The sequence below is a fragment of the Hippocampus bargibanti genome, linkage group LG06 (genome assembly GCF_051943395.1).
Source record: "Hippocampus bargibanti isolate YZ-2025 linkage group LG06, ASM5194339v1, whole genome shotgun sequence".
NCBI lineage: Eukaryota > Metazoa > Chordata > Actinopteri > Syngnathiformes > Syngnathidae > Hippocampus > Hippocampus bargibanti.
In genome coordinates this window covers 29,758,100-29,779,763 of record NC_142739.1, presented here as the reverse complement: position 1 = coordinate 29,779,763, position 21,664 = coordinate 29,758,100, and the positions used below count along the sequence as shown (strand labels likewise).

The window sequence follows — 21,664 nt, the reverse complement described above, 5'->3', positions numbered from 1 at the left end:
TGATGCCACGTGCCGCCATTTTCGCTCTAAGACTGAATTTGTCGCCGCTTTATTTGCTACGTCAGCGTTTTGAAAGAGCTTTGTGGAATAACGGAAAGAAATGTTTTAGTTATGCTTGGCTGACTGTATGTCTTAAACTACAACCGACGTCTCCGGACAAGTTGTGTCCATAATTTGTAAAATGGCTTCAAATGACTTCGACTGAGCGTATTTTACAAAGATTCCACCACATATAGCTATATTTTACATTTTAAGACTTGCGCTGAATATTCAGGAAGTCTTGTTTTTGATTTGGTGATGAGTCCGTACGTGATGTCACTGAAGGAATGCCCCTGACCGAAAAAAAGGACACACTGTAGCAGTCCTTCCATCACGCCAATGCTTGTTTGGTCTGAAAACCTCATGTTGCACCAGAAAGAGCCAGAAGAGGGTGTCCAAGCTCCATGTAATGAATTTATCAGCCTGTGGAAACGGGCTTATTCATTCCTCACAGGAGGTCGGTGGCCATTTTCTGCCTCTTGTTGGGTGAGACATTTCCCCCCAATGTTGCCTCAAAATGGCACGGAATAAATTCTTTAATCGATTGCAAACATGTATGCTTTCCTCTTCAGAACTATTTGAGTCATATTCATAACTGGATGTGTAACAAGAAAGCATATTCCCCGAATCTGAAGCCATTGTTTTGATTCTCCAGCAATGCAAGACGTATTGGCGTGACGTCATAAACTGGGGGCGGGGCTTTCTGAAAATGCCCAATTCGCAGCTCAATTTTGTTTTGCAGATTTTGGACACTTTAAGTCATTTTTATTGGTGTTTTGCATTTGAATAAAAATATCATAATGCGTGTTTTGGGTATTTTAGAAGCTATAAAACGCTTTTCTGATGTCAGTTAAAAAACAAAAAAGTGACGTCGGTTGTCCTTTAAGCAACACCACAGGTGTCAAAATATGTTCCTCGAAGGCCTCCTTTTTTGTTATCCTCTAGACCAGGGGTGTCAATTGATTTCTCAAACGAAATAAAACGATCAATAACCTACAAAAACTAGCAACGTGTACTAAACTTGAAATTAACCCCTGACTAGAGAAAAAAAAACGTTCCACTACCACTGCCGCCATCTTTGATGTCCACAATCAACAAAATGGGGCGACATTCTGACTACTTTTCCACATCGCCATTTTGAGTGTACGTGTGATTTTTGAATTGTGTCCTGTTTTTTTTTTCTTCTTCTTCTTTTCTTTGCATGTGTGCGCATTGCGGAGTTGAGTGGATCTCTCTTTTCACCATCGCCATTTGTGCATGAAAGAGCTGTCACTACGAATTAGCTCGTTGTGGCAATCGCCCTATGCCCACCCCCCCAGTGTGTGTGTGTGTTGGGCAGCAAAGCCATTTTCGAGCTATTGAAGGTCATTGTCTGCTGGCTTTTGTGCAACCTAATTGTTTGTGTGCGTGTGCGCGCGTGTGTCCTGCAGCAGCTCAGCAAGTGGCCACGTTTTTTTTTGTAAATTGACAGAGGTGACATAATTCAGCTCCAACCACCCACCGACAGCAACGAAGTCATGAGATCAGCGCTCGCGTTTGCCGTGACAGACAAAGTCGGTGTGTATCGATTCATCGACATTGATTGGCGATTGACACGCGCACAAACAGAACGACGGCGAGTTTCGTAGTTTAGTCATTTGACGGATCCCGGAAGTACGAACGTTAGCATGAGCCCCGGTGTTAGCGATCGAATTAATATCAGCACACAATATTATTATTTAGTCGAGAATATTTCTAAACCACTTATTTGGGGGTGTGGGGGCTTTGTCGTTCATTTTATGTCCTATTTTTAAAATCATTGGTAGTTTGATTAGAGTCGTTTGATAGATACCGGAAGCACGAATGTTAGCATGAATTCCGGTATTAGCAATCGATTTTGTGTCAGCACACAGCATTATGTAGTCCCGACGTATTTGTAAAACTCACTTTTTTTGTAGTGAGGGTATTTGGCTTTGTTGTTCATTTTATTTCCTTTTTTAAAACTTTTGTAGTTTTGAGTCGTTTGACGGATCCCGGAAGTACGAATGTTAGCATGAGCCCCGGTGTTAGCAATCAAATTCATGTCAGCACCGTAGCACACAATATGGTTTAGTATTTGCAAAACTGAGTTCTTTTTTTGTCAGGGGGCTTTGTTGTTAGTTTTATTTCCCGTTTTTAAAAGCATTCGGATTGTTTCGGATGCATTTTGTTTGTTAAAGCGTCACGGCTAGGTATACGATGCTAGCATATTCGACAGGCCCAGATTAAAACTAAACAATGCAACAAAAGGCAGCGATACGTTTGCGTCGCTTTGAATGATGATATTTTTTTTCGTTATTTCATTTGGTATTTTCGGGAATTCTTTACTTGAGCGACATTCAAATACGATCAATCTTATACAACAACCCGGTCGTTGACTATTTTGGTAATTTAAACACGAGCTCCTGCAGCCTAAATTAGCGATGCGGTGATTCTCCAGCATTTTATTAATTCTGCATTTTTATGACGGCCATTCTAATGAGACTTGGACATTTTTATTGATTTTGTTGTCGATTAAAAAAAACGTTTTCGCACGAGTTTTCAGACAGCTAGCAACTCGGATTGGAGTCCAAAATATCTCCAGTCTGTCATTCTGACATGCAGCGTGAAGAATCCGTGCTCAGACAGTGACGTATGCACCGCTCTCCCAAGACATTTTACCGCTTTCTAAAATGATATTTGAATCAAATTCCTTCTGATCTGACCTTAAACTCCTCATTTAATTACACAGTCGCAGCGGAGTGGCCACCCTCCCCATGGGCTCCTCCTCCTACCCCCACCATGACCACCATCATCTTCATCACCACCACCGCCATCATCTCCTCCCAACCTCTGGCGGAGTGTGACGCGTACAGAGCAGCTCTGACATCCCCGCAGCAGCCTGCAGGTGCGTGATTTCCTTTTTTGACGCGTGTGCCGTTTGATTTTCAACACGCGTGTGCAGTGCGTCCGTGCGCTTGTGTGCGATTTTGTCGCGAACAAGCGGTACGGAAAATGGATGGATGGATGGATGGATAGAAACGTGCATCCGATTTGCACCGCGGCGAGTGGAAAAAAACGTGTCAGATGACATCATGTTTGGATTATTTACCGTGTAACGCGGGGACTATAATTAGCAGCGTCAATTATGCAAATGATGTCCTTATAATAGCTCATTGGTAGCCCCCCCAAGCCCCTTCCTCGACTGCCTTCCACCTCTATCGTCTTCTCCCCCCCCCCCTCCTTATTACATCCATGTTCATTAATCTTATGGATGCCGCAATCGATAATTTGCAGACGTCTCAATGAGAGGCGTCCATTTTGCCCCCCCCCCATCCTCATTCCCTCTTCCGTGACCCCCCCCCCCCACACACACACACGAATAGCCAGTGTCAATGCGTGTGTTTGTGTGCTTGTGCATGTTCTGTTAAATGAATCCACCGCAGTCTGCATCACAATTCACTAGGTGTGTGTGTGCACATAGACCACCCCGATAACCACCCCCCCCCTCCACTCCACATAAAAAAACCCTACCCCACCACCCCCCTCCCATCCTCGCAGGGACGTCATGTTGACAATGACCCACATGATGTTCATCTGTTTGTCCACTCATAAAAATAATGTCCCCGCTGTTTCCTGTTTTGCATCGATTGCACGTATCATTTTTTTTCATGAAAGCACATGTGGAGAGGAAGGTGTGAGGGAGGGGGGGGGGTGCACTGCAGCAATTATGGGACCCCCTGCTCCCCCCCCCCGCCCCGCCCCTGAAAAAAAGGTGATGTTTGGCTTGCACTGATTTTAATTTGTCCAGGCTTAATTAATTAATAAATAAACAACCAAATATACAGATAAATGAATGAACGAATAGACAACTAAATAAATGAGATAAATAAATAAATAAATACATACATACATAATCAAACAAATAAATGGATATATAGATAAATAAATAATTAGATAAATGAATAAATAAATAGACAAATAAATAAGTAGATAAAGAAATACATAGATAAACAAACAAATAAATAGATATATGTGGCTGCCGCTGCTCACCCACAGAAAAACTTATCCTGTGACTGTAAAGGGACCTCGAGAGTTTTGAAAGGTGCTTAGAAATGGAATGTATTATTATTATTATTATAAATAAATGCATACATAGAAAATCAAACAAATCAATGGATAAATAGATAAAGAAATAAATACGTACATACATAGATAATTAAACAAATAAATGGGTATATAGATAAATAAATAATTAGATAAATGAATAAATAAATAGACAAATAAATAAGTAGATAAAGAAATACATAGATAAACAAACAAATAAATAGATATCTGTGGCTGCCGCTGCTCACCCACAGAAAAACTTATCCTGCTGTGACTGTAAAGGGACCTCGAGAGTTTTGAAAGGCGCTTAGAAATGGAATGTATTCTTCTTCTTCTTATTATTATTATTATAAATAAATACATACATAGAAAATCAAACAAATCAATGGATAAATAGATAAAGAAATAAATACGTACATACATAGATAATAAACAAATAAATGGGTATATAGATAAATAAATAATTAGATAAATGAATAAATACATAGACAAATAAATAAATAAGTAGATGCATAAATACATACATACATCGATTAAAAAAAACAAATGAATGGCTATAAAGATAAATAAATAGACAAATAAATAGATAATTAAATAAATCAGAATCAGAATCAGAATCAGAATACCTTTATTCGTCCCGCAATGGGGAAATTTGCAGTCCACAGCAGCAATTGAAGAGGGATGGGGTTGGGGTGGGAGTGAAAGGATAGAAAACAAGATATTCTAAGCATAACAAAATAAAAATGTCAACTGTATAAATGCGACTTTTTGTACTGGTAGAAGTTTTGATAAAATCCCAACAGCCTGTTTATAAAAAAAAAATGTTCTTAACCTGTGACTGTAAAGTGTCCTTGAGAGTTTTGAAATGTGCTTATAAATGAAACTTATTATTATTATTATTATTATTATTCATGTAATACAACGCAACGAACGCTAGGGGGTACTATGTTCAAGGACTTCAGACATAAAATACGAAGAAGAATATTTCGTCACACAACAATTTACTGCCATGCTTTATAAACACAAAACAAAACAAAAAAAAATAAATAGGTTGTTAGGTAGGTAGGTAGATACAAAACATAAATAAATCCAAAGCATAAATAACATTTGTTTGTGTTGGCCTACATGAATACGCGGCATATTCCAGCCCACCTGCAGCTTTGCAGCCAACAGGGTTCCTTTCAACCCCCCCGCCGACGGATCAATCGATCAAGTGGTGTGACCCAATACTTTTGTCCGCTTGGCATACGCGTACATGTGACCTTTAAAAAGCGCACCTGTGGATTCTGGGTTGCCGCCAAGTCCACGCTTACGCTACGAGGTGACTCATTCCCGTCAATGGTGGCCCACTCAGCCCGAATGAAAACATTTCCCGGTACTCGAGTCGTGGACTTTATGACGGACAGCTAAGCTAGCAAGAGCGAGCTCGCAACGTTGCTCTGTCGCGGCTAAATGCAGAATTCGGATTCGGACTGGACTAGTTGACACGCGTGTGTCATACAAGGATGAGTGGCTCATGCTGCTGAGTACATGTTGATGATTCATTTAGCAATTAGCTTTTGTTCCTTTGGCTAGCTTGTTCGTAATGGCTTTAGCGTATGTGGTAAAAAAAAAATCAACGTTTTGGATTGGATTAGCCTTTATTAGTCTCACAGTGGAGAAATTGACATTGCATAGCAGGAAAGTGATGAAAGTAAGAGGAAAGGAAAGGAAGAAGTAGAAAACAAAATACAGGAGCTGCTGTAAAGGCAGCCGCTCTCGCGGGCGCCATCTTGGAGTCAAAACAACAACAAAAAAACTAAATAACAAAATTATATGACAATAAAAAGACACCATCATTCAATTTTAAGCGCTTTCTGCACCCTCTTTGTCGCACGAAGCAATTCTAGATGAAAGAGTAGACGATCAAAGCGGCCTTTTCACCAGTGGATCAGGGATATCATGGTGGAATGTGCACGTCTTCTACAAGCTAAATGTTGACAGCGAACACGAAGCTGTAGCATCCATTGATAAAAAAAGACTGTGACATTTCTGTACATCCGCTTCAATTCCAAGCCGCGACCGTTCCACATCCGCATTGGCGCTGTGAAAATGCTGCACATTGCAGGCGCAAAAAAAAATCATTTCAAATTCTAATTTTTAATTGCTATTCGATTGATATTTGACTAAATGCTGGCTAGCTATCTGGGTGGCTATCTATCTAGCTAGCTATCTATTACTATTACTATTCGTTATCTGGCTAGCTTTCTATCTTTTTGAGTTACTTCTTTTTAGCTATATAGCCATCTAGCTAGTTATCTATCTAGCTAACTATTGGATATCTATAATAATAATAATAAATAATAATAATAATAATAATACATTTCATTTCTAAGTGCCTTTCAAAACTGCCAAGGTCACTTTATAGTCACAGAATAGGTTTTTCTGTGAGTGAGCAGCGGCAGCCACTCGCGCCAGCGTTCACTTAACCCGGAAGTAACTCAAATACATAGAAATCTAGCTAGCTAATTGATAGCTAATAGATAGACAGCTAGCTATATAACTAATAGATAGCTAGCCACTTAGCTGATACATAGCTAATAGAGAGCTAATAGAGAGATAATAGATAGCAAATAGCCATCTAGCCAGCTAGCTATATAACTAATAGATAGCCAGCCAGATAGCTAGCCAGCCAGTTAGCTAATATAGCAAATAGATAGCACATAGATACCCAGCTCGACAGCAAATAGATCGGTCACGCGGTAGTCAGCTAGGTAACTAACTAGATAGATAGATAGATGGATAGATAGATAGATAGATAGCAAGATAGCTAAAGAAATAAAGAGAAGTGAAGAGATAAATGGCCCTTCCGCTTGAATATTTATGTCCGATCATCCAAGACGACTATTTCGGGATCCTCTTGGAGCGAGGGTGTGACCATCGCGTCGATATTTGTGAGCGTTGTGTCATGATTTTCAGTTTTTTATCAGACCACACACACACACCTGCGTTTAGCCATTCCGTCGTTGTCACCAGCCAGACTCCAATTTCCATATTTTTGCATCCGTTGCGGGCCTTGAATCTGTAATCCTTTGCGTCCTTTGCGTGAGCCTCTTGGGGAACATTATCTTCACCGATGAAAAATTAAAGCGACAATCTTTTTTTAAAAAAGCAGCAAATTTGTTCGGGTTTTGGTTTTTCATGCTTGGGTGCTGATAAAGCACTGGTCAGACCTCTGGTAATGTTTTTTCTCTTTCCACAAGGGGGCAGCATTTCCCCTTTTGTCCATGTTAGCGCTTTGTTCCAGCTTCAACTGTTGTTAAAGCGCGATATCAACCAATCTGGATGTATTGTATTGTATTTTGGACATCCACCCCCATTTCAAGCTCGCATAACTCCAGACCCATATTGTTTTGGAATTAACTCTTTTTTTCTGATGAAAGAAGAGCGTCTGCGGTTTCTTGTGCTGTATTGAATATTTATGTAATTCTTAAAGCGCTGTATAAATCAATATGTATGTATGTATTGCATTGTATTTTGGACATCTGCCCTCATTTCGAGCTCAGATAACTCCAGACTCGTATAACTTAGGAATTAAATCATTTTTTTTCTGATGAAAGAAGAGCGTCTAAGGTTTCTAACCCTGTCTTGAATGTTTATGTAGTCCTAAAAGTCAATATTCTGTGAGTCCTGGAATTCGAGTGACAATGACAAAAACCCTGGCACTGGAGTGGACAAATTTGTGCATATCTTCTGGCAGTGAATGAGTTAATCGCTCCAATTTGACTAAAAACACTTGGGAGTTTTTTTTTTTTTTTTTTTGTGGGGGTGGTCTTTTTGTTGTTGTTTATTTTTATTTTTACCAGTCCCAAAATGCCTCCACCATGTCTCGGTTCCTCCTGTATTGACAAAAAAAAATGACCCAAAAGGCCAAAAATCCAAACTACCAATTGAAGTTTCAAATCTTTTTTTTTCTATTTTTTTATCTTTTTAATGGCGCCCTCTTGTCCTTTCACGCTCTCCCCCCTTCTGTTAATTATTGGAAGGAAATGGGAAGCGCTGATAATTAAATTGCAATTATGATCTTGCGCACGGGGGGGACTTTGCCTCTAGGGAATCGTAAAGGAAGGTCGCAAAAAAGGTCACACACGCGTGTGCGTGTGTGTTACGGGCCCATTTTTTGGGTATTTATTTCTCTTAAGGGAGCCATTTCATGCTGATGGGTGTGAAAATGTCATCGCATGACGGCTAATGCGTCGTTTGCTAACACGCCACACTGCAGCAGTGTCGCTCCACGACGGCGGTTTACATAATAAGGAGGTGGGAGGGAGCGCTACGAGTATGACGGGGACGTCTGGTTGTGGGGGGGGGAGGGGGCAACAGTTTCCAATGCAGTCGCATCTTGGATGGCGGCGTGGGTGAGGAGGGGGGGGGGCGTTCACAATGCAAACGGGATTTAACCTATTTTGCCCGTGATACCATATTGCGTCATCAAATATTCACAAGGATTCATGTCGCCTCACTGTGTGTGTGTGTGTGTTTGTATGACTAGTCTTGTGAGGACCACTAACATTTTATACCATACGTAGTGAGGACATTTTTGACAAGTGAGGATTTTGGACGGTCCTCACAAGTTTTCCCATTCTAAAGGCTTCTAGAGGGTCTATGCATCTGTTAGAGTTTCTAAAAGCTCCTCACAAATTCACTCAAAATGATTTTTTGGCGCATATTTTCATTTCACTTGGATAAACACATTTTTTACTCACTGTGTGTGTTTATGTGTGTGTGTACGTGGTTAATGAGAGGAAAACGTTCATACCACAAAAAGTCAAATGCTATTTTAACCAAACTCACTACAGGGGTGAGGACTTTGAACATACCCATTCAGAGTCCTCACTCCTGCTGTTATTTCAGGTTCAAGTACACTTTTTATTGCTTTGTTTTTAAAGAAGTGGAAGTGAGAAAAGGGGTGACATTTCGTCTTCAAATGGAACACTAGTTCTTCTCTAAACTTAGCAGCAACGGTGGTCCTCACTAATTATCTGGAGTTATCCAGACCTCACAAAACCATTGAAACAGGAATGTATGCGTGCGTGTGTGTGTGTGTTCGTTTTCTTTGGAGGGGTAAACACTGCAGGGTGCTTCTGATCTGTGCCCATCGCATGTTTTAGCTAGTGCACATGCGCTGCTCGGGAGCATCTGTGTCGCAGTCGTCTCACACACACACACACACACACACACACACACACACACACACACACACACACACACACACACACACACACACACACACACACACACACACACACACACACACACACACACACACACACACACACACACACACACACACATTCCTGTTTCGTGAGTTTTGTGAGGTCCGGATAACCCCAGATTAGGAGTGAGGACCACCGTTGCGGATAAGTTTAGTGTTACATTGGAACACTAAATGTCACCCCATTTTCCCACTTTCTCCCATTTCTTTAAAAACAAAGAAATAAAAAGTGGGCTTGAAACTGAAATAACAGCAGGGGTGAGGTTTCTGAATGGGTACATTCAAAGTCCTCACCCCTGTATTGAATTTGGTTAAAATGTCGTTTTGACTGTCGACGAAGACTCAAACCCAGAAAGATTGTCTTTTACTGCCGGCAGGAGACGCAGCCATTCATGACAGACGTCTGAATTCTGCAGCCCTCTGCCAATCTATTTATTGAGAGTATATGCAAATGAAAGTGAAACATTAGTAAAACATAGTTTTCTTGATTAGAATACCACACCTCTTGAGTTCTAAGCACGAACAGCTGTAAGCAATAAAACATTGTCTTTTCCATGAACTGATAAATTTGTAACCTGGCTAATGAGAGCTCTTCCTGTGAAGGAGTTTGAAGTCCTAAATTACTGCTGTGATAAGGAGTTTCCCAAGTCCTAAATTCTATCCAAGGCCAGTAGCCCAAATGGAATTGTATAGTGCCTCTTTGCATTTTTTTTGCTGATGATACTAGTGCAGCGTGTTCGACCGGAAACAAATTCCTTGTGTGTTCTACATACTTGGCAATAAAGATGATTCTGATTCTGATTCTGATCTCCTAGATCAAGATGACAGTTTGACTTGCTGCGTCTGTTGACCTCAGATTGACCCCAGGTTGTCTGTGCTTCAATTGTGTATTTGAGTCACAGATCTTGACTAAGCATATAACAGCATGAAACTTTGAAATATGATAACTTCTTATTCTCTATCAGTATCCAAGTGAAATGAAAATACACACCAAAAAAAATCATTTTGGGTGAATTTGTGAGGACCTCTCTGAAACTTTAACAGATGCATATATAGACTCTCTAAAACACAGGTGTCAAAGTCATTTTTTTGCCGCGGGCCACATTGTAGTTATGGTTTCCTCTCAAGGGCCGTTATGAATTTGGGGAACCCATTAGAAAGTTTAAATCCCTTCAAATATTACATATAGAGCACACAGCAAATTAATGAATAACTCGTTTTCAAAACTGAAGTCAAGAATAATAACTTTTATTGCGGTTGACATCCAAAAATATGAAATTTTGGCTCAGATTTTAGCAATCATCATGGAATTTAACAAGTTTGATTTGCTTTTGCGGGCCGAAAAAAATGATGTGGCGGGCCGGATTTGGCCCGCGGGCCTTGACTTCGACACCTGTGCTCTAGAAGCTTTTAGAATGAAAAACTTGTCCAAAAGGTCCTCACTTGTCAAAAAATGTCCTCACTACGTATGTTATAAAATGTTAGTGGGCCTCACAAGACTAGTCGTATGTTGAAGAAACATGTACACAAAATGATCATTGCTTAAAATGCCCCCCCCCCCCCCCCCCCCTGACCATCCTCAATTTTTGCTGTCTTTCTCTTCCCGTTTGCTCTTTTATCTACCTCCAACATCCCCCTCCTGGTCCCCATTTCCTTTGCTCTATGCTGATCTTTGGAGTTCAATGTTGCCATGGTAACATTGTCGGGTTGGTTTCCCCCCCTCGCCATCCCTTTCTCCCTCATCCTCTTTTCAGACCAGGAAATGCAGCACAAGTCGGCGCTCAAGCCATTCCGCCTTTTCGGCTGCCATGTTGGCACCGTATCAGTGATCCGAAAGACCCCCCCCCCCCCCCTTCACACCACACGTTGATTGAAATATCCGCTTTGAATTTCATATCTTGGACGTGAAAAGCTGCATAGAAAATAATCACATAGAAATGACTTTTTTTTTTTTTTTTTTTTATCTTCCGCATGTCCTTTAGGCCGATCGCTGCAGGGGCGGACATATTTTTTTTTGTGACAGGGGGGCAACGGTACCACCTAAATGGGCACCGCCGAATTGCTACGAGGTTCATTTTGTGCCTTGTAGGAGAAATCAAAGGGGTTGCGTCTTTGGTGAAGCACAGAAAAACCGTAACGTCATTGAGTGAAATAAAATTTGGTGGATTGGCGTTTTTTTTTTTTTTTTTTTTTTTTTTTGGATGAATTCGTCAAGCAAAAACAAACAAAAAAATGGCGGCAAATGTAGTTTGAGGATTTGAAGTGGAGACCAATTGAAGGAGACGAAGGCACATTTTCCTTTGAGATGACCGTTTATTCATTTTATCATTCACCGTTTTTTTTTTTTTTGTTTGTTTGTTTGTTTTTTTTTCCCCCAAGATGGCGGCGCGTGAACACGCAGCGGCTCCCCTCTCCCGGCAAATTGGCGTTTTCATGTTTATTATGTTTGTTAAAGTAATTATAAGTGCCTTGCATACTGGGTCCAAGAGGACAGTCATTTCATCTGTGCTGTATGTCATACATATTCAGAATCAGAATCAGAATCATCTTTATTGCCAAGTATGTAGAACACACAAGGAATTTGTTTCCGGTAGAACACGCTGCACTAGTATCGTTGTCAAAAAAACTGCTAAGTGGCACTATACAGTTCCATTTTGGCTACTGTTGAAAGAGTTCAAAGAGTTAATGGCTTGGGGGAAGAAGCTGTTTAAATATTAGCATATTTGACAATAAAGCTGACTTTGATTTTCTTTATTTTTTTCCTCACTCCTTCCTTCCGTCTTTCCTTATTTCCTCGCTCCCTCCTTCCTTCCTTCGTTTCCTTACTCTCTCTCCCTCCTGCCTTTTTTCCTTTCCTTCTTTCCTCCTTTCTTCCTCCCTCCCTCCCTCTCTTCCTTCCTTCCTTTTCTCCTCTTTCTGCGTGCGCAGCTGAGCAGCGTCGCTGGATGCTTTGACGCCGGCTTCCTGCTAGCGGAGGAGCGAGCAAAAGGGGAGAAAAGCGGCGGGAAAGAAGAGAGAGAGAGCGAGGGCGCAGTGCACCGAGGGGCGAGCGAGCGAGCGGCTGAGAACAGTCGATGGATGCTGTCCGGCTTGAAGGGGCAGCACGTTCTTCACTGACGACGAAAGGAAAGATTTCAAAATTGAGTCCAAGGATAGAAACTCGCCGTCAGGTAAGTCTAGTTTATCGCTCGCCCCCCCCATCAAACACTCGGGAATGCGTGTCACGCGTTTGGGTGGCGCCTCGGTAGATTTTTTAGATATTTTTTTTTTCCGGAAAGGAGCAGCCACCGGCCAAAATATTAGGTACAGCCACTATCCAACGCCAGAGCTGTGTGGAAAGTCCGCCATTACAAAGACAATATCGTTTTGATTGACAGCTCGTCACCCAAGCGAATTTCAAGATTTGGCTCCGTCATATTCAAATATTGCAATTTTCAAGCCGTTAAAACTTGGGAATTTGCGGCGCTCTGAGGAATGCCACATAATTGGCCCCGCCTCCACGCGATTACAACTCTTTTGTTTAAAGCAGGGGTGTCAAAGTCATTTTTTGCCACGGGCCACATTGTAGTTATGGTTTCCTCTCGAGGGCCGTTATGAATTTGGGGAACCCCATTAGAATGTTTAAATCCCTTCAAATATTACATATAGAGCACGCAGCAAATTAATGAATAACTCGTTTTCAAATCTGAAGTCAAGAATAATGACTTTTATTGTGGTTGACATCCAAAAATATGAAATTTTGGCTCAGATTTTAGCAATCATCATGGAATTTAACAAGTTTGATTCGCTTTCGCGGGCCGAAAAAAATGATGTGGCGGGCCGGATTTGGCCCGCGGGCCTTGACTTTGACACCTGTGGTTTAAATGGATGCTTAGTCGGCGCATTTGCAACATGTCATGTCGTTAGCATGCTAGGTATGCCTAAACTCAGAAAATCCATCCTTCCATTGTATCTTCACTTTCAAGCGCCTCATTGCTTGCTGCAAGTGTACGCGTGACATGCCGAGAAAGGTCGAAAAGTGTGAGTCGGGTTTTTGTTACTCGAAAGTCCAACTTGAAAGTCAGCCTCTGGCATGCGATTTTGGCCATAGAGTGCCTTGTTGTTTGACTTGAATCCAGGCACGTTACACATTAAAAGATGGAAGAACCAGGATGAGGAAAAAATATATACAGCTAACATCCGAGTTATGACAAAACGGTCGTAAGTCTAAATCACAGGTGTCAAAGTCAAGGCCCGCGGGCCAAATCCGGCCCGCCACATCATTTTTTTCGGCCCGCGAAAGCAAATCAAACTTGTTAAATTCCATGATGATTGCTAAAATCTGAGCCAAAATGTCATATTTTTGGATGTCAACCACAATAAAAGTCATTATTGTTGACTTCAGATTTGAAAACGGGTTATTCATTAATTTGCTGTGTGCTCTATATGTAATATTTGAAGGGATTTAAACATTCTAATGGGTTCCCCAAATTCATAACGGCCCTCGAGAGGAAACCATAACTACAATGTGGCCCGCGGCAAAAAATGACTTTGACACCCCTGGTGTAAATCCATTCAAAATGGCCGACACGATGTTTACACAAGAGGATAGTATGCGATGCCAATCTGTTGTTTTTAAACAGCATTTTCTATTGAATACTATTAGATACCAAAGTGTTTACAGCTCATTTATAAATTTTATAACTTTTAGTGTCGTTTTTATCATTGTTAATTTCGTATTATCGATTTTTAGAACTGTACCTGTAATGTATACAAAACTGTTTACTGTACAGTTCATTTATACTTGCCTTTTAGTGTCGTTTTTATCATTTTATATTTCATATTATCCATCTTTATTACTGTGTAACTGTACCTGTAATGTATACAAAACCGTTTACCGTACAGTTAATTTATAAATGTTATACTTACCCTGCTCTCCCTGCTAATGGCCAGAAGAGGTCGCCCGCCCGACACGCACGCTCGGACACTCGAAGGAAAAAAAGCAGTGTAGATGTTGCTGAGACAGCATCGGCACTGTATAACTACCTTATTGAGTGTAGTCACGCAGTAGATTGCCGTGCGAGTGTGTGACATGCTGGCTGTCCAGAATTGTAGTACGCATTGCCGGCTGATTGCGCGTTTCGGTGCCAGGCATAGATTTTTTTTAAAGGGTCTGGCGGCTGGGTCGTAAGTACGGGTGGTCGTAACTCGCGCCGGTCATAATTTGGATGTTACCTGTATATACATATCTACGTCTCGTTTGACAGCCATTATGTGGTTCAAGGCTTCGTTCGGGCTTAGCGTGGTTGCTATAGAGTGCCTCGTTTCCCTTGAATGGGAGAATGTCAACTTGCAATCAAGTCAGTCAAAGAAAGAAAGAAACACCAATCAGGGAAAAAAACTCAGCAACAAACGGCATGTCCTTTTGAGCTTCATGCGACCGCTTCCGAGTGCCTCGTTGTTGGACGCGGGCGCGACGATGACAATGTGACGGTCGCTGTTCAACTGACAAAAATCTCAAAATTCGCTTTGACAGAGTTTTAGAAATCAAACACGTTCGTTCCAAGACGTGTCCTTCACTGAAAAGAATCACACGGCGGATCTTACGCGGGTGTTTAAGCATTCCTCTCCAGCCTTGTATTCCAAGTTCTAAAGGGGAGCGGCGGGTGGAGGGGGTTGTCAGGGGTTATGAATATGGAGTAGGCGGGGCAGAGTAGGGTGCGATCTGTAGTGTTTTCGCATCACTTCTGCCTCGTTAAGTCGAGTCAGCAGAGTCATCTCGGTTTTTCTTCCAAGGACACGTCATCATTTCGGCACCCCACCACCCCCACCCTGGTCATCTCACCTGCAGGGCCGCAGTGCGCCTCAATGAGCTGACAAGTACTCAAGTCAGATGGTTTCTTTGCTTATCCTGTTTCTTCTTGTTCTTTCTCGGGGTTCTTCCCGGCGACCACGGCAGCCACGATTAGCAAAACCGTAGCTCCGCTGTCGGGTTTGGTCTATTCTGCGTTCAAGTAGTTCAAAGTAAGATGCGTAAAGACGGGGTCTACACCTTTGACACCTTTACAGCGTGTTTGGTCGCCAAATGAAAGTGGGGCGGACTTCGGACTCCATTCGGTTTCTCAATGTCCTTCCTTTTCCTTTTCATTCCTTTTTGTCCTATCAACGTCCTCTGACGTTTGTTTTCCAAGGCATGGTGTGTGAGAAGGGGATCCAGATCCTCCTCACCACCGTGGGGGCGTTCGCAGCCTTCGGCCTAATGACGGTGGCTATAGGGACGGACTACTGGCTGTACTCCCGGGCCCTCATCTGCAACAGTACAGCCAATGTCACGCAAGACGACCCTCACAATAAGGACAAGAAGGACCCCGGGGCCCTCACCCATTCCGGACTCTGGAGGATATGCTGCCTGGAAGGTACGGTCAGGATTTGAGCCCCGACTTGACGCCATTGGTGACAACTAACACTTTGGTGACACCCTTCACGATTCCAGACTAACGTTTTGTATTTGTGTGCCTTAGGGTTTTGGGTGGGGAGTTGGGGTTATGGTTTGGTTTATGGTTAGGGGTAGGAATTAGGGGATAGGATTGGGTTTAGGGTGTGGGGTTAGGATTTGGTTGAGAGTTAGGGGTAGGAATTAGGGGATAGGGTTGGGTTTAGGGTGTGGAGTTGGGGTTTGGTTTATGGTTAGTGTTCGTTTTATGGTCATATTTAGGGTTTGGGTCAGAGGTTAGGGTTTGAGAGTTAGTGATTGGTTTTAGGGTTTCGTCAGGTGAGTGGGGTTGAGTTATTGGTTGAGGTGATGGTTTGGATGAGTGTAAGGGTGAGATTTAGGTTCTGGGTTTGTGTTAGCATATAGGTGGGATTAAGGCTTTAGGTTCAGGTGCGGTAGATTCGAACACTTCGCCCTCCCCCTTTAACGCTAACCCAGACCGAACGTCCTATCCCTTAACTTTAACCCGTATCCCAAACCTGGACCCAAACCCTGCTCACCCAAACCCTACCCTAATCCTTAAACCCTAAATACTAACCCTAAACCATATCCTGAACCTTAAATTCTGACTTTCTAAACTGAACTCTAAAACCCCAAACCTGAACCGCAGACCTTATGCCTTAACTTAAACCACCTGAACCCTAACCCCTAACCCTAAACCAATACTAACCTGAACCCCAAACTCCCAATCTTACAGCCTAACCCTCGCCCCACGCGTCTCAATTGTTACAAGAAGAAATCAATACTATTTGAGAGACTCCAGGTGGTAGTTAGAGTTAGGGGGTCCAGGTCCTACGAACTAATCTGTAGATTTGAGAAAAGACCTGATCTTTGCAGCAGCACTGCATTGCACGCAATCTCCTTCACGCCCAGACCTCCTTCAGCCCCCTTCCCCCAACCGTCGCAGTTCCGCTGCGTCGTTCCCTCCCCCCTTCACCCCCTACCACCTTTTCCTCTCCTGGGTCCGGTGGCGGTAAAACCGACAGTGTCTTGCCACGGTCTCCGCGGTCTTGCGGGCCGCGACTTCGACACCCACAGATGGACTGACGTGCGCCTCCATCTGCTTCTTCACAGAGCACCGACAAAGGGAGGGCCCGGCAGCCGTCCCACGTCTGTCCATCTGTCCCTCCGTCTGTGTGTCTTCATTCCAACACTCCATCTTACCTCCAAAAATCCATCGGCGTGTGTGCTTGTATGTATTGACTAACACCACACGTCGTACTAACTTCCCCTCCGCCATTTATGAGTCTGTACGCCGAGGGGGGACGCCGGCGCTGATGTCCGTGCTTTCGTCCGTCCGTCCGTCCGTCGTTTCCATCACTTTTGATTCCGGAGATGTCGCTGACTGCCGCCGTCCGTCTTTTTGCACCTCAGGAGTCAAGCGAGGAGTGTGTTCGCAGATCAACCACTTCCCGGAGGACGCCGACTTTGACCACGACGGGGCCGAGTACGTCCTACGTAAGTCAAGCGGATGCTGGGAGTCCACGCGTGACGACGTTAGGGCTAAATGTCGCGGGAGATGGCGGCACCGCCACGCTAACGCTAAACGCCCTGCGACAGAAGCTTTTGTACGCCGCCACGTGTGCGCACGAGCTAGTTTACGTACCATGTTGCGCGGGCATCTCCTTGCCATTTTGATGGCATTTGCTCTCCTGTGGCCTACTTGTTTCATGTGGTTGTGTGCGCGTGTGTGTGTGTGTGTGTGTGTGTGTGTGTGTCCGTGTGTGTTTCCGTGTGTTTGTTTGTTTCTCTGTGTGTGTTTCTGTGCGTATTTGTGTGTGTGTCTGTGTTTCTGTGTGTGTTTGCATGTGTTTTTGTGTGTATTTGTGTTTGTGTGTGTTTGTGCATGAGCGTGTTTCTGTGCGTATTTGTGTGTGTGTGTCTGTGTTTCTGTGTGCAGGGGTGTTTCAGTGTGTATGTGTGTGTGTATGCGTGTTTGTGTGTCTTCGTGTTTGTGTGTCTGTGTGTATTTTTGTGTGTGTGTTTGTGTGGGTATGTGTTTTTCTGTGTGTGTGTGTGTGTGTATGCGCGTGTGTTTCTGCGTGTATTTGTGTCTTTGTGTGTGTTTTGTGTGTGTGTGTGTGTCTGTGTGTATTTTTGCGTGTGTTTGTGTCGGTCTCTTCGTGTTTGTGTGTCTGTGTGTGTGTGTGTTTGTGTGGGTATGTGTTTTTCTGTGTGTGTGTGTGTGTATGCGCGTGTGTTTCTGCGTGTATTTGTGTCTTTGTGTGTGTTTCTGTGTGTGTGTGTGTGTGTCTGTGTGGATTTCTGTGTGTTTGTGTGGGTATGTGTATCACTGTGTGCATATGTTTGTGTGTGTCGGTGTATTTCTGTGTGTTTGTGTGTGTGTGTGTGTATTTCTGTGTGTGTGTGTATATATGTGCATATGTGTTGTGTGTGTGTGTATTTCAGTGGCAGTGTGTTTGTGTGTATGAGTGTGTGTGTTTCTGCGTGAGTTTGTGTGTTGTTGTTTTGTCAGTTTGTAGGTGTTGCGCCACCGTTTTTACTAAAATTGGTCTTCATACGACAACATTTCAACGTGTGATGCCAAGCGCTTGTTGTTTGTCATTTTTAGGCGTGGTGCGAGCTTCCAACATCTTCCCCATCCTCAGCGCCATCCTGCTGCTGCTGGGCGGCGTTTGCATCGCCGCCAGTCGCTTCTACCGCAGAAAACGCAACATCGTCTTGGGGGCGGGGATCCTCTTTGTGGCGGCCGGTAAAAATATGGGCCTTTCCCCGAAACGCAAGCGCTCGCCACGTCAAGACGCCATTTTGTTTGTTTTTTGAGCTTTTCTCCAAGCGCTTGCCACGTCAAGCCGCCATTTTGTTTGTTTTTTAGCCTTTCCCTAAACGCAAGCCCTCGCCACGTCAAGCCGCCATTTTGTTTGTTTTTTAGCTTTTCCCAAAATGCAATTGCACGCCACGTCAAGCCGCCATTTTGTTTGTTTTTTAGCCTTTCCCCAAGCGCAAGCCGCCATTTTGTTTGTTTTTGTTTCCAGGTCTGAGCAACATCATCGGCGTGATCGTGTACATCTCGGCGGCGCTGGGCGACATCTCGCCCAAGAAAGACGAGGACAAAAAATGGCAGTACTCGTACGGTTGGTCCTTCTACTTCGGCGGCCTTTCCTTCATCATGGCCGAGATGGTCGGCGTGCTGGCGGTCAACATTTACATCGAGAAGAACAAAGAGCTGCGCTGCCGCTCGCGCACCGACATCTTCAAGAGCACCACGCACGCCATGTTGCGCCTGCCCAGCTACCGCTTCCGCCGCCGCTCGCGCTCGTCCTCGCGCTCCACCGACCCGTCGCGTTCCCGAGACGCCTCGCCGGTGGGCGGGAAGAACTTCGGCCTGCCGCCGTCGGCGCTACTCTCCCAAGGGCCCGTCTCCGTGTCCACGCTACCCAACCCGCATTCGCGTTCGCACGCCGCTTTAGCCGCCGGCGACATTTCGCTTTACGCGCTGTCCCGAGACCCCAAACTGGGGGGTTTGCCGCCCATGTACGGCACGGTGGACCGGCAGACGCTCTACCAGCTCCACAACTGCTTCCCCAAGGACGGCGGCGGCGGCGGCGGGATGATGGGCGGCACGCTGCCCTCCCTCAAGTCGCACAACCCGTCTAACGCCTCCAACTCCAACGCGGCGAATTCGGTGGGCTCGGGACCGCCTCCCTTCACCTCGTCCGCCGCGGAGCGGGCGATGGGCACTCTGGACAGGCTGAAGGGCGACAGGGAGAGCAACTCCAACACCCTCAATCGGAAGACCACACCCGTGTAAAAAAACAGGAAGTGGGCGTGGTCCAGCGCTGCTGAAATGTTCGCCACACCCCCAAATTAACTCATTCACTGCCTTTCACAAATTTTATCGGGAATTGAAAATATGACCTAGAGCGAGCACCATTCGTTTTTCTTTTTTTTTTTTTTTTTTCATGCTTGGGTGCCGATAAAGCGCTGGTCAGACCTCTGGCAATGTTTTATCCCTTCCGCAAGGGGGCAGTACTTCCCCTTTTTTTCCATGTTAGAGCTTTGTTCTAGCTTCAGCTGTTGTTAAAGCGCTATATAAACCAATACGTATTGTATTTTGTATATCGGCCCCCATTTCAAGCTTATCTAACTCCAGATCCATATAACTTAGGAATTAACTCTTCAATGTTTTCCCTTCCACAAGGGGGCAGCATTTACCCTTTTTTCCATGTTAGCGCTTTGTTCCAGCTTCGGCTGTTGTTAAAGCGCTATATCAACCAATATTGCATTGTACTTTGTACATCAGCCCCCATTTCAACTCCAGACCCGTTTAACTTAGGAATTAACTCTTTTTTTTTCTGATTAAATAAAATCAGACAAGATATTTTCGTCTGAGTAGCTTTAAAAAAAATAGCAAAGAAAATGCAAAACACTCCAGATTCCTTCTGAGATTCTCATTTTGCTTAGTCTTTTGTACTGCTGCCCCCATTTCAAGCTCAGAAAACTCCAGATCCATATAATTTAGGAATTAACTCTTTTTGCTGATGAACGAAGAGTGATTAAGATTTCTAACACTGCATTGAATGTTTATGTCATCGTAAAATTCAATATTCTGTGGGTCCTGCAATTCCAGCGACAATGACAAAAACCCTGGCACTGCAGTGGACATATTTTTTTCACGTCGTCTGGCAGTCAATGAGTTAAAAAAATAAGCTCAGCGATCAAAACAACGGCAATGAAGTCTCACAGCAAAACTATTTTGATATTTCCACGTGCTACAAAAAGGATTTATTTTGTTAACGATCAACATGCAAACTAACCTCGGGCTAACTACAAAAAAAACAATCATGTTAAAAATTGTGCAATATTACCGCTAAGTTAGCAGTTCTGCGTTAGCGTCGATTGTTGTTTTTTTGTTGCCCTTCGGTACGAGTGAGTCTGTGTCAATTCTGGCATGCCTCATGACCAAGTAGCATCGATGTTTCTTTTGCTGTTGTTTTTTGGTCACGTACCAGTACTACAATACAGGTAACATCTGACTTACGACCGAGTTCCGTTCTGACCAAACGGTTGTAAGTCAAAACGGTCGTAAGTCGAAATCCATTCAAAATGTTGAATAAAGACTCGGAGGGGAAATGACTCGCAAACTCCGCCCCCTCTGGTCGCCCCATCACACGGTCGATTGCTGTGCGAGTGAGATGCTGGCTGGCTGGCCAAAATTGTTGTAGGCGTTGCGATGCCAGAAGTAGAATTTAAATGTTAAAAATAGGGTCTCGAAGACGTGGTCGTAAGTACGAGTGGTCGTAAGTCGAATGTTACCTGTACTTTTTTCTGGCCTTGCCGGACATGAAAAAATAAGCTCAAACTAACATGCAATGACGTACTACGAGCCTGTGAGTAGTACGTCGGACATTTTTGTAGCAATGGAAATTATTGCTAGTAGCATTCAAAAAGTTGACCGCAAGGGCTTTTTCCATCTGCAGCAACGGGGGGGGGGGGGGGGGGGGGGGTTCCAAGTGCCTATGACACAGCACAGACGTTCTCGAGACTGAACGGACGCTTTAATTGTCCATTGGTTAAAAATCAACTGTGGCTCTTCCCTCAGTGGCGCAGACCTCCCTATTTCCGATCTGATGGAATCGCCTCAATGCTTGACGAATAGTGCGCAAATAATAATAATAATCCATTTCATTTCTAAGCGCCTTTCAAAACTCTCAAGGTCACTTTACAGTCACAGGATTACATTATTCTGTGGGTGAGCAGCGGCAGCCACACGCGCCAGCGTTCGCTCAACCTGGAATAACTCAGATAGAAACCTAGCTAGCTAGCTAGCTAAT

At 43.8% G+C, this 21,664-nt stretch overlaps 1 protein-coding gene across 1 annotated transcript; it reads left to right on the top strand.

The window, feature by feature from the left end:
* Positions 1–1,468: 1,468 nt before the first annotated feature.
* cacng8b (calcium voltage-gated channel auxiliary subunit gamma 8b) lies at positions 1,469–19,782 on the top strand. The gene is made up of 7 exons (XM_088999189.1): positions 1,469–1,596; positions 2,789–2,944; positions 12,326–12,567; positions 15,568–15,792; positions 17,244–17,327; positions 18,442–18,582; positions 18,866–19,782. The coding sequence occupies exons 4-7, from the start codon at positions 15,570–15,572 to the stop codon at positions 19,639–19,641; spliced, it is 1,224 nt and encodes a 407-aa protein (XP_088855315.1). The 5' UTR covers positions 1,469–1,596; positions 2,789–2,944; positions 12,326–12,567; positions 15,568–15,569; the 3' UTR covers positions 19,642–19,782.
* Positions 19,783–21,664: the final 1,882 nt, after the last annotated feature.

Bases quoted from the DNA above. Each gene is read 5' to 3' on its own strand.
- cacng8b (XM_088999189.1), top strand. From the start codon at position 15,570: ATGGTGTGTGAGAAGGGGATCCAGATCCTCCTCACCACCGTGGGGGCG. The intron at 15,793-17,243 runs GTACGGTCAGGA...TTTGCACCTCAG, and splicing joins GAGGATATGCTGCCTGGAAG to GAGTCAAGCGAGGAGTGTGT. The intron at 17,328-18,441 runs GTAAGTCAAGCG...TGTCATTTTTAG, and splicing joins CGGGGCCGAGTACGTCCTAC to GCGTGGTGCGAGCTTCCAAC.